This window comes from Lampetra fluviatilis, chromosome 10 (genome assembly GCF_964198595.1).
Source record: "Lampetra fluviatilis chromosome 10, kcLamFluv1.1, whole genome shotgun sequence".
NCBI lineage: Eukaryota > Metazoa > Chordata > Hyperoartia > Petromyzontiformes > Petromyzontidae > Lampetra > Lampetra fluviatilis.
Genome location: NC_136284.1, coordinates 6,703,383 through 6,715,553, shown reverse-complemented (window position 1 = coordinate 6,715,553; position 12,171 = coordinate 6,703,383). Strand labels below are relative to the sequence as shown.

Below are 12,171 nucleotides of genomic sequence, written 5' to 3'. Positions count from 1 at the left end.
AGCTCCTACACGTTGATTCAGCAGTATTTACTGCTAACACTGCATTCATAACAGGGTAGAACTCCCCTCCCCTCCCACTGCCCTTGCCTCTGATTAATAGCTTACGTCACGAGTGCGCCACGTAGAGGTGGACATTTTTCCAAGGAGAGATGTTTTACCAAATAAATCCCATCGAGCACTATCGAACGTGTGTGGCAGATTCACGTGTTGGCGATTGCTCCTGTTCGTCTGAAGTTAGTGTCTGTGAGTGAGAACGCGCCCAATTGTCTCAATCACCATCAATGGGGAAAATCACCCAGTGTGCTGTGTTTTGGCCATTTTATTTCTGCCCGCAGTGTTAAACCACACATGCATATATCAAAGCATGATTTTTTTCTCTCCAAATGACCCGAGCATCATGACGCTTCTAATAGCTGAAAACCATGCATATATATCAAAGCATGAATTTTTCCAAATGACCCTAAAACCAAAACACTTCTAATAGCGAATGTGTATGTTTCCGCAGATGTGATTTACAGCTCTCTGTGTGTTTTTGTACAGCGGCAATGCTCAGCATAAAAATAATTACATTCATATAGCGCTTTTCAAAAGGGATCTCAAAGGTATTAGGAGCTTCTAAAGGAAATGAACAACATGCTGTACAATCCAACAACACATCGGAAAGTAATTCTGATAGATCTTTAAATATGACTGAAAAAACCACGTGATCAAGTGAGCTGCACGTGTTCTGACTGTCATATCTCTCCATCTCATACCCATAAACCTTCATGAACTTCTCCCACTTTTAAATAATCAGTGCAAAACTCCACTACTTACTTTCAAGTACTGCATTATTAAGTGCCTAATTGCTCGTAGCATGAGTTTTGTTATATTCATCTTCCACCTAATTAATGAATCTATGTTCATATATTACATTCCACAAAATAAACAAACAAATCTAAGCTCATACTATATAAATGAAAAACTTAAGTGTTATATCACAGTTATGTAAAAACTAGCTAATAACTCTATATAAGTATGATAATGTAATGTTTCAGGTAATGCCCTTCTTCAGAGGAGAATATGGCAATGTTAAAATATAAAAAAACATGTAAGTTGCATCAGATTATAATATTGACGAGTGTGTTTATGCTTACTAGATTTTCCTATAAACCTGCCAATGTCCCCATCACCAACAATGCAGCAAATCAAAAAAAATTATGTTTCAGCTGCTTTGTTAAGATGGGAATTGGGCCCTAGGTTCTAACCACATTCACTGTTCACAGCACCTTGTGATCTCTGGGTGAAAGGCACTTAAAAGTGTAAATCATTATTATTTTTAAAATCAGACAGCAGACATATGCAAAATTAGTCTTCTGTTTCTTTTGAGTCAATTACAAGTCGACAAGACTCAACGTTTCATGCCTTCAGTGAGCTACACGAAAACTCACAGCTGCATGCTGGGCTTACATTAGCTACTTAACGGCTAATAAATAACCACCGACTGTGTCCATTACGGGATTTATGAGGCTGTGTCCCACGTATGGGCTTCAAAGGAGTCCTAAATAATAAAATTTCAAAAATCAGAAATTAAAAGCCTCCAGTAATGAGATTCACAGCTCACTGAGCAGGCCACACAATTTTTCCAATTTACTTAATGTAGGGGAAGTTCAGTTTAGGCCCAGATGCAAAGGTCATGAGACATTTTTTGTTAAAGCAGCTATGAGAACAGTGGGTTTCACACATCAACCCAAGGCTGGGTCAGGTGCCCTGGAAGTTAATTTTAGCTGTTTAACCTTTAAGTGTTATCCCCTTGTATAAATGGGGTTTCAATGGGTATTTCAGTTTTCCTCCCATCCCAAATTTTTTTTTTATATTATGACAGCTGAACTAAAACAGTCTTTTTTTACAAAAAACTTTATCCCCATTGTGCTTTCGGTGTCATGTCATGAGATTAAGTATTCATTCTGATATTTTACAGAGCAGTAAAACCATTCATATTTGAAATTTCCCACAAAAGTGGATATCACAGGGCCACATCTGCGATTCTTTCAATTGACCTCACCTGATGGAAGACAGAAAAAAGTATGCAAATTAAGTGCAGAACCGAATGATATGCCATGGTTGTATTGTTTAGTCATTGGCGACTGGGTTGAGAACATTAAATCAATACATTTGAGAACCTGGCTTTATCGCATAACATGATTGCAGCTGCATAGATTCTAATTCAGGATCTCAGTTTTGTTATGAGCTATATGGCTCTTTTTCAGAAGCGACCTGGCCACAAATGTAGCTCAAATAAGTGGTTTACCACGTGGAAATGAATAACAGCCAAATACTCTAAACGCATGCTTCTAAATGCGGAAAGAAAAACCGGAGGACCCAGAGAAAAATACACGCGACCACGGGGAAAACATGCAAACTCCAAATATACAGCAGGTGTCAGGGTCAGAATCAAACCCACGACTTCCTCTATACCAGGCGAGGTCGTTAACACCTCGCCAGCGTGGCGCCAGCTCAGCGCTCTGACATCTGAACCACCTGACCACCTCCACATAACGACACAGAAACAAATAATTGGCTCAACATCTCAATATAGGATCTGCGTAAAAACAGTCTTGACACTCAGTGATGATTTTCTGGACAAACAAATCATATTATAAAAAAATTCTTACTAAATCAGAATATACCGGGTCCATATTCAAATCACGTGTGAAATAATAGGCTACCCAACGTAAAGACTGACTCCGTACCCTTCTCATAAAACGCGGCACAGTGTTAAGTTTAATGTTTAACTGCAATAACGTCTAATGCTTTGGCAAATGACTGCTATGGTGGCAATAGCTGCGTGAGCACGAAGAACTCACGACAGCCCTGTAGGGAGAGGTCACGGTGAAGGGGACTCGGGTTTACGCGCCAACAATCTCGGCAGCCCATAAACGGCGCCGTAATCTTTACAGCCCACTATGGGCACTCTCGCTAAACAGTCTTAAATTAAGTTGCGATAGCCTCGCGTTTTTACGTGTGTTCCGACACAAAATGTGTTAAAGCCACCCTGGCACTGATAAAATAGGCTTGGTAGTAAGTGCTTGAAGTGTGGAACATGCAATAAAAATGTATTAAAGGTTTTAAAAAGAATTTGTTGGAATGTTCAAACTGTGCGACTTTGTACTGCTGTTACGAGTGATCATAATGAAGGTGAGGATCTGGTTATTTGTTAGTAACGATGGTTATGGTCAAAAATACAAGAGATGATTAAATGTCGTCCAGCAATTAAAGCAACTTTTTATGAACTCGTGTGTGCATGGTTAATTAAATGACTAAATAATCAATTTAGTGTTTTTATGTACACCGAATGCCACTCTGTCTACAAAATGTATATTTTGTCAGGATACATAACAGATAGGCAAGATGTCTATGTGCGGTCTCTAAACACATTCCTGCGGAGGGAGCTGGTAGGAACGTTGGGTTGCTCGGTCAATGGCCAGGGTCAACGGCGGCGTGGTGTATTCCGCAAATATGCCCGACTGAGGGCGGGCACAAGCCGGCGTGAGTAGGTTAAACGTTAAGTTTTATAAGGGCACCACGGGGTAACCAACCCCTCCCCACCCAGCCCCACCCCTCCCACCCAGCCCCACCCTCCCCACCCAGTCCCTCCCCACCATCCCCACCATCCCCACCCAGCCCCTCCCCACCCTCCCCTCCCCACCCAGACCCTCCCTGCACGACGGACGGACGGACACAATAATCCCCTGTGGGCTGGTGTAACCAGGAGGTTCCTACCAGTATAATGCCAGTATAAGCGATGGCTCGGTGTCTCAGAGGTCAGAGAGCACTGAGGTGGCCCCCCTTAGAGATGTTGTTATGCAATCTGGGCAGCCACCATTAATCAAACTGAGTTCTCAAGTGTAGTGGTTTTGCACTTTTTCACAGAGTGAGAGGGCAAATTAGCCAGACCCTCTGTGGAGCAGTATGCGTGGAGCTCACGCAGACTGCGAAATTGCGGTTGTAAACGCAATGCAGTCTCGACGATGATTTTCTCTGAGCTTTCTCGCCACCCTTGACTGCTTAATGACAGCATCATCTTAATGACAGCATCAACACAAACTCAGCACGGATTTGCATTAAACAACCATGATCGCGGTCACAAGCATCTTGGCCTTGTTGCCTTTGTAGCTGGCTGCAATTGCGTGTTAATTTCAAGGACCCTTTTGAACCTGGTAAGCTGGCGAATCAACACTCCACTGCATGCTCTCGCCTGTCATCATCAAAGCCTGCTTAAATATAGTTTAAACAACTGAGGTCACTCTGTCCTAGTGATAATCAGAAATTACAAGTCTTAGAAATTAACGCTGTTTTTAAGCCAAGGATAAGAGAAAATTAGTTTAAAACTCATAAAGATTATCAGCAAGCTCTATTTGTTTTGCCAGCATGAAGCCTCTTGTGAATTCTATAGAAACTCCATTGTTGGCAAAACAGGTTAACCATTAACGCCCAAGTGCACGGCTTTGGCCCGGCCGATTAAGTTGCAATTGTACGCCCTCTGGTGATACATCACAGCTTATGTAAGAGCAGGCGGTCCCCATAACAGACATGACCAAATCACCTGGAATGTGCCAAACATGGTTGAGCTTGGATTGTGCTTGGATGGGTGACCACCATGTACAAAGATAAACATTTATGTGCTATGAAGAAGGGCCATTGTGCAAATAATCGCCTATTTGATATTTTCCTTTTTAAGGCCTCTGTGATCGATGAATGTGTTGAGCGTTTTGTGTGAACCACGTTGAGGTTGTCGTAAAGCTGCGGTGCTACATTGTGGGCAGCAGAGGGCAGTGCTGCCCAAAATGTCTATGCTTCCCTCCTCCACCATCCAGATTGATCAGTAAGGTGAAGTATGGTTAAGTAACTGCCACGACCTCCACAGAGTGGTAAGGTCGTGGCAGTTACTTATAAGGTGATTGACAAATGGGCTGTTCAGATATCGCTCAGCACTTGGGTTGCTCCAATGAATTAAAAACAGATCCTTTAGCCTCACTAAATCTCATGACTCCTTTAGAAGGCTTTCGCTTATTTGGAGAGGAAGTAAATAAGGGAACCACGGCATGATCCACATAGATAAAGCAACTGTTGTACAAAAAAATCCTTTCTTGACAGGTCCATAGTATCATCTTTGTGAAGACTTTTTGAAATAATTGGTGACAAGGTCATGTGGGGTCAGGGTAGAATGGCGTAGTGGCATAGCTATTAAGCGTGCAGGCAGTGCAACTGCACCGGGGCCCACTGGCCTACAAAGAGTGGGGGTGGATATTAGACAGTGAGAGGTGCATTTATTATGTGCATCAAGGTCGATGCCAACCACGTTACACTCCTGGGACAGGTGGGGGCCTGAATCCAGCACTGACCTTCCGTGTCTCGCTCGAGCTCTTGGCCTCCGTTGACCAGGTGATGACGCGGGACACGGCGTGCCGCGTCTCACTCGAGTTGGCAAAGTGCTCCGGGTCCATGCGCCGCGCAAGCCCCTCCAGGTACCGCATCGTCGCCAACTTCATCTGCAGCGCACAAACAGGAAATGCCAGACAGCCCTGGAGTAATGATTCCACATTTAGCATCTCCAGGGAGACCGGGTTTCACTGGGGTCAATAAGACGACTACGAGACGCAGTGGTGTAGCTGTAGAGCATATGGGTGGTGCAGATGCACTGTGGGCCACAGGTCGAAGAGGCCCACGCGCTGGCTACAAACACGGGGGATATTGGATTGTAGGGACCTCATTTAATTTCTGGCACCGGGGCCCATGCAACACATCGTGTGTCAGTGATTACACACCCACAAGGACGTTAGTTTTGTTAATTTTTAGTTTTTACATTTCAATGCCAATTTAATTATAATTGTACCACCAGTGCCACATCATGAATTTGCAGCAAGCAGTAATTTTGGCTTGTGTCAAAAAACGGCCCCAGTAGATGACATGAAATAAATAGTTCTGGAGTCAGATGATAAATATATTTACAAAGTAAAGAATGTGATCAAAGTGACATTTATCATTTTCAGAGTTGGAATACATTGAAATCAAAGAAAAACCATATGTAGCATATGCTGACCAGACATAAGCCATCAATTCGCTATACTTGAAAATCCAGTTTAACCACAGTAGCCAAATCCTGAATTCCTATCCAGGAATTGAGCAGTGCTGGCTTATTTGAGCTCTTATCTCTTACTATGTATTTTTTTTTAACTATCCCAAAAGTTATCCAATATTTTACCTTCATAAGAACATTGCATTGTAGTGTATTTTTATTTTGAAATAGATGAGAACATTGTTGGTACATTCAAACACAGAATTTCACATTTTTACTCACCTTGGCTGTTTGGCTCTGATCCACGATGCACTTCATGATGATGTTGAATTGCTGGTCGAACGGAAAGCAATCTCTGCAACGTAACAACAGTAAACGGGTGAAAAGGTGGTGATCATGCTGCCCCTGCAGTTTCTTGCTCATGCCACAGTTGGCGAACGGGCCCTCCACAAAAGGGAGCTCTGGAGAGCTCACCTGGAGGGTATAGGGCCAACTGATCTTTGGAGAGGTGGGGGAATCCACACTTTACCCCTCCAGACAAGACATGCCAATCGACTAATAGTGGTGTCCCCCATTTATACTGCCGGGTGGGACAGCTGTGCAGCGGGGAATCTATAAAAACCTGCTCCATTGTTTCAACCGCCCGTGCTGGCAGATCGAACTGGCGACCTCTGGAAAGCAACTGAGCATTGTTATTTCATTACTCACCAGCAATACAATACGGGGGTTAACGAGACGGGAGCTTTATCTCAGCATCAATAAAAGAGGACAATTTATTTCATGAAACGTGTTTTTTTTTATGTCATACTGCATTGGCAAAAGCGCATCAGCACAAATAACAAAACACAAAATAGACATCTTGGACGGGAAATTGCCTGACACGTCGCCTGTTTTATTGAGTTATATATTTTTTTGTGCCGCAGTATTATTGAAGAATGTGTTAAAAAAAAAATGTTTACACACTCATCCAGGTGAAAAACGGGACAATTTTGCCATCGGTGAATTCATGCTGCACCTGGTAATGTCAAGACCTCGTTGCACTTTGGCCTGCACGGAGCCCAGGAGGCTGGCACACGCACGTGACAGCAGCTGCGTGAGCAGTACGTAAAGCCAGTGGTGCAGCTCGCTGTGGCACTGCGACACGAAGTCCACCAGCGTGTCCAGGAACACGCAGAACACCTGCAAACACGCAAACAGATACGCATGTAAAGACAAATATCCCCCCCCCCTGTGGCCTACACAGGGTGTTTGTGCAAGTCCTGTCGGTGAGCAAATAGGAAGGCCGACACAGCACACGGCGGGATGGTGTGGTCAGTACCATATCCGGCCACCTTTGTCTCCCCAGATACTCGTTTAAGGCTGAGTCGGAAACCCAGGACCGGTTCAGATATTCGACAATGATGTTGGCTATAAGCGGGAATCGAATGCTGTTCACCAGGTTCGTAGCTTGGTGAGCTTTCCACTATACTACCGCTCCCCACAGGTACACACCCACTTTACTTACACATGGTACGCGAATTATGCAGAATTTTTTACAGACTGTTGGGGGAAAGTTCAATCGGCAAGCAATTATAAAGGATGGCACCAATACACAGAGTGTGGCTAGCATCACATCTTCGTATTACCAGTGATTATGTTTACACATTGCAAACAGTATATGAGGTATGCATTTAAGGCTGAGTCGAAATCGGGGCAGCACTGGTCATGAATTCAATCCAGGTCAGAGAAAATGTATCACAGTATGCACTACCGCTCCCCGCGAATAGACACACACATGCACACAATCGCAAGTTAATATGAGGTAAGAGTTAATCAAATTCATGACCATGTGCTGCCGGTTTATACGCATGTATAGCCTTTGGACATACTATAGAAATGTAATAAGGGACGTTTATTTATTAAGGGAAGTGCTGTCCAGCTTCTGTATAATTATTCTGGAAGATGTGCGTGGGATGTCTGGCAAAATTATCTTTTTTTTTGCAGTGGGAGGAAATCCAAGTCTTCTGTACTCTGTGTGTGTATAGCCGCTTTGTCAATCCACTGATGAATATGGGCCTCCCTACACAATGCGGGTCACAGGGGTTATTTGACTTTGCTTCATCAGCGGGGTTGGTAAAGCAGACAACTCAAAATTTTGCATGGACCGGTCAGCAGACTCATTTTTATTATTTGATGGGATTTATTATTTGAGCCATAATTTACTTTATATTTCCCGACCTTTCTTCTCCTTTCTAAAACTTCCACTAAACCATGGAGACAGGACAGCAGCCTGGAGAGGTCTCACCTTGCCGTGTGGGTCTGCAAACATTCTGGTGAAAGTGTCGCACAGCCGTCTAAGCTCTGCTTGGCTGCACACATGGAAAACATGAAATACATGATGAATTTAATGCAATGTGTGCCACGATGGATTGTCACCATTCAGGGGACACAATTTGATTTCTATTTAGTCTATATTGTTCAACAATGTGTTAAATGGAGCGCCCCCAATGGCTGCTCCAGGGATCACGTAAAAACATTACAAAATATACACTAAATACTGTACTCAATTCTGCCATACACAATTTGTGAGAATTAATTGTAATCAACGAATCAATGAAACTTTGCACAAGCAATGAGTTCATGTATAGAAAATAATTTGTCAGTTTTGCACATCCTGTAATCATTGTAATAAAAAAAATATATCTAAAATTGGTAAAAATAAAAAATCTCCATGCATCAAAAAATTCCCACGCCAAAATAAACCCCTGGATTTTAAAACAGACAGAGGCTTCATTACAAGATACCTTTCTAGCTGGACAAAAATAGACAAATGATAGACAACCCTTTGTCAAGCCACTGCTGGAAGAAGGCCTCACCCCTTTTTTGTATTGGGCATAGCTTGACCAACACTTCACCACGTTGGCTAGTGTGGGTTGGTAAAGGACCAGTAGTGATATCGCTCGTCAATTAAGTTAGCCAGGTGCAGTAACTAAAGTTGAATAACAAAGCGACTACAACCTTGTCAGTGGGACCTTCCCCCAAACACAACCTCTCGAAACAGAAGAGAAACCTCTTCGTTGGCTATACTAACTAAACTTTTCATTGTACCAGGTACGGCCCACTGAGCTATATAGCTCTTTTTGAGAAGCGACCTGACCGCAAATAATAACGAAGCGGCTTATCGTGTGGAAATTTACAGCAGTCAAATTCTCTAAATATTTTCTAAATGTGGAGGGAAAAACCGGAGGAACAATACAAAAATCCACGCAACCACGGGAAGAGAGAGACACCGCAAACTCCAAATATGCAGGTGTCAGGGTCGGGATCGAAACCACGCGAGGTAGTTAACACACAGTACTTTTCGATTTAAAGCTTTCGTGACTGCAGGGATTCATCTTCTTGGTTCTTTCGGTAAAGTCACGTAGAATGGAAATAATAAAATAAAAAAAATAAAACATCTTTTTTAATTATGTTTTATTTTTTTTATTTTATTATTTCCATTCTACGTGACATTACCGAAAGAACCAAAAATAAAAAAAATAAAACATTATTTTATTATGTTTTATTTTTATTATTTTATTATTTCCATTCTACGTGACTTTACCGAAAGAACCAAGAAGCCACCGTACTTTGTGAGACGGAAGGCGAGCACTGGGCTGTTGGGCGGAGAGAGTGGGGGGTGAGGAGGGTCACCTGAGGGGTCTTCGCGAGGCGAGCAGCGCACGCAGGCCACGCAGCCCGTCCTTGCGCTCCACCCAGTCGGCGCTGGCGCAGTGGCTGAGCAGCGCCGCCACGCTCTCCGGCGGGCGCGCGCGCTGGCAGGGCGGCATGTCGCGCGAGCTGCAGCCCGACGGTTCCGAGCCGGCGCTTGACAGATCACCGTCCCCCTCATCGTCCGAACTCATGCCCTGTGGACGATGCGGCGGTGGCAGAAGTCACTCGGTAACAGTGGTCTCCTGCGAAGTTGAGTTCTTAAAAATGTTGTTTATTCCCGTTTGTTGTGCAGATTGTGTCTACTGTATTGTTTTTGAACGTTGTATTTGGTCTGCAAAAAATACCTTACTGTTCTGGCTCCTCAAGAGGTACTGCATGGGAGGCAAGGTATAAATAATGAACAATAATGATGGTCAGCGCCATCACAAAGGTTCCAAGATACCAGAACCAGTCTTCGGATGAGAGAAGAGAGGTAGGAAGGGGCAAGTCCATGGAGAAGCTTAAATGTGGAGAGTGCGTTCATGAAATTTATTAGGGATTGGATTGAGAGCCAGGGGAGGGATTGGAGCATTGGGGTGATGTGGTCGCATTTATGGGTTCACATGATCATATCCATTTATGATTGTGCCACAGATTAAATACATTTCTATATTTAAAAAAAAATCCCCTGCCTTGAATGCATGAGGTCACGATGAATTACTTCGAGGTCACTTGCATGGTATCCAGTCAGCATGTAACAACTCGCCCCTCTAGCGGTTTTAAGGCACGATTTCATGGGTTGCGATTTGACTCAATAGTTTTTACCGTACAGTAGTATTGAATGTAGCGCCTCTAGTGGCTGCTGCAGGGGTCACACCCTGCGTGAACAGCAAATGCCCACTAATGAATCTTTTCACCGGGTGGAGAATTGTTCTTAACCTGCAATTGCTAGCCACCATAAAAAAAAACTACTTAAGAGATAACGCTTGTTGAATAATTAAACGGGGCTTAAATTGGATGTTTGTTTTCCTTTGCAGGTGTTCAGTCAGCTGCAGATTATTGAGGAGGAGCACACACCCACTTTACAATTTGCTTTGAAACACAAACTCGGGGGATGGGAAACACATTTAAAATATACATACGAGATGGTCGAGGGGGAAGAATCCAGGGGGAGAGAAAAATACGAAATCATTATTTTCTGAAGGGTCCTGGATTGTAATGTTTGGCCGATTCTGTTTATGAGTGTCTGGCATGTGGAACGAAACCAAAGTACTTGGGGAAAGCCCACGCACACAAAGGAGAAACACTCAAAGCTCCACACGGAGAATCAAGCATCTGATGTTGTGATTCCATCTCCTGGTTTACATCGCAGTCCAAGGCTACAACACTTGGTATTCCCTGCCAGTCTTATTTTGTCTGAGGCCAATGAACAGAAATATGTATTCTTGGCTCTTTCGGTAAAGTCACGTGGAAGGGAAATTATAAAATAATTAAAATATAAAACGATACAATTCTCACGACGTGGATTTCACACCTGATGATGATTGCTTGTGTTGCAGTCGAAGCGTCGTGAGAATTTAATTGTTCTATATTTTTTTAATTTTATCATTTCCCTTCTACGTGTCTTTCCCGAAAGAACCAAGAATATGAATCCCTGCAGTCACGAAAGCTTTAAATCAAAATGTAATCATATGTAATCAAAACAGAATACAGTGTTGGAATAATAATTATCATCATAACAACAACACTGTGATATCAGAGAGAGAAACGTCTGGAGTGGAGACAGGATGCAGGCATCTTACGAGAGAACTGGCGACAGCGGCCTCCACGTCCAGTCCCAGGAGCCTGGCGGGCGGCACGAAGCCAAACCGCTCTGCACTCAGAGAAACACACGCGGGCCGGGAAACAAACCAACGTTTTATCAGCACAGTCGGCGAAAATAGCGAAGCACTGGCATCTCTCCAGGAAAGTCGCAGGTGGCAAAGACAAAGTTATCCGGTCTGGGGTTTGCTGATTTTCCACGACAGACATGGCCAAAACAATCATTGCTGTCGTTGCAGAGTAAACAATTTCTAGTGCGAAGCCATCGCCGACACATACCACACCTGGAGTGAAGTTCAAACGGCGTGGACCGGATTGCTTTGTTGCTGCCACCTGATGTTCCGTATCGCAATACGGTGAATGTTTTGCACTTTTCACGATGTTTTCACTCCTGTCGTGCGCAGGCATTGCTTGGGGAACAAGCGGAGGACAGCGACAAGCGTTCCGTGCCCGATCTCAGCACAAAAACATCTGGCTCCTGCTGCGACAGCTGTGTCGCCGCGTGTGGCCGATGAAGAAATCATCAAATAATGGGGAAGGTCCCATGCTTGACGAGGCCCAGTGTGCTCGGTATTCACCCCGGGCACGCCATGCAGGGCAGGGTGACAGTAGCAACCACA

The 12,171-nt window shown here is 43.8% G+C and overlaps 1 protein-coding gene across 5 annotated transcripts in view; it reads right to left on the bottom strand.

Moving 5' to 3' along the window:
* Positions 1-12,171, bottom strand: part of LOC144934498 (CLIP-associating protein 2-like) — a 77,729-nt gene that overhangs the window by 39,436 nt on the left and 26,122 nt on the right. For all 5 annotated transcript variants that reach the window (XM_078860317.1, XM_078860321.1, XM_078860322.1 and 2 more), the window contains 7 exons: positions 11,533-11,603; positions 10,096-10,122; positions 9,731-9,945; positions 8,343-8,406; positions 7,074-7,237; positions 6,341-6,413; positions 5,385-5,531 (listed from right to left, as the gene is read on the bottom strand). In XM_078860317.1, coding sequence (XP_078716443.1) covers positions 5,385-5,531; positions 6,341-6,413; positions 7,074-7,237; positions 8,343-8,406; positions 9,731-9,945; positions 10,096-10,122; positions 11,533-11,603 — 761 coding nt within the window. The remainder of the gene's footprint in view (positions 1-5,384; positions 5,532-6,340; positions 6,414-7,073; positions 7,238-8,342; positions 8,407-9,730; positions 9,946-10,095; positions 10,123-11,532; positions 11,604-12,171) is intronic.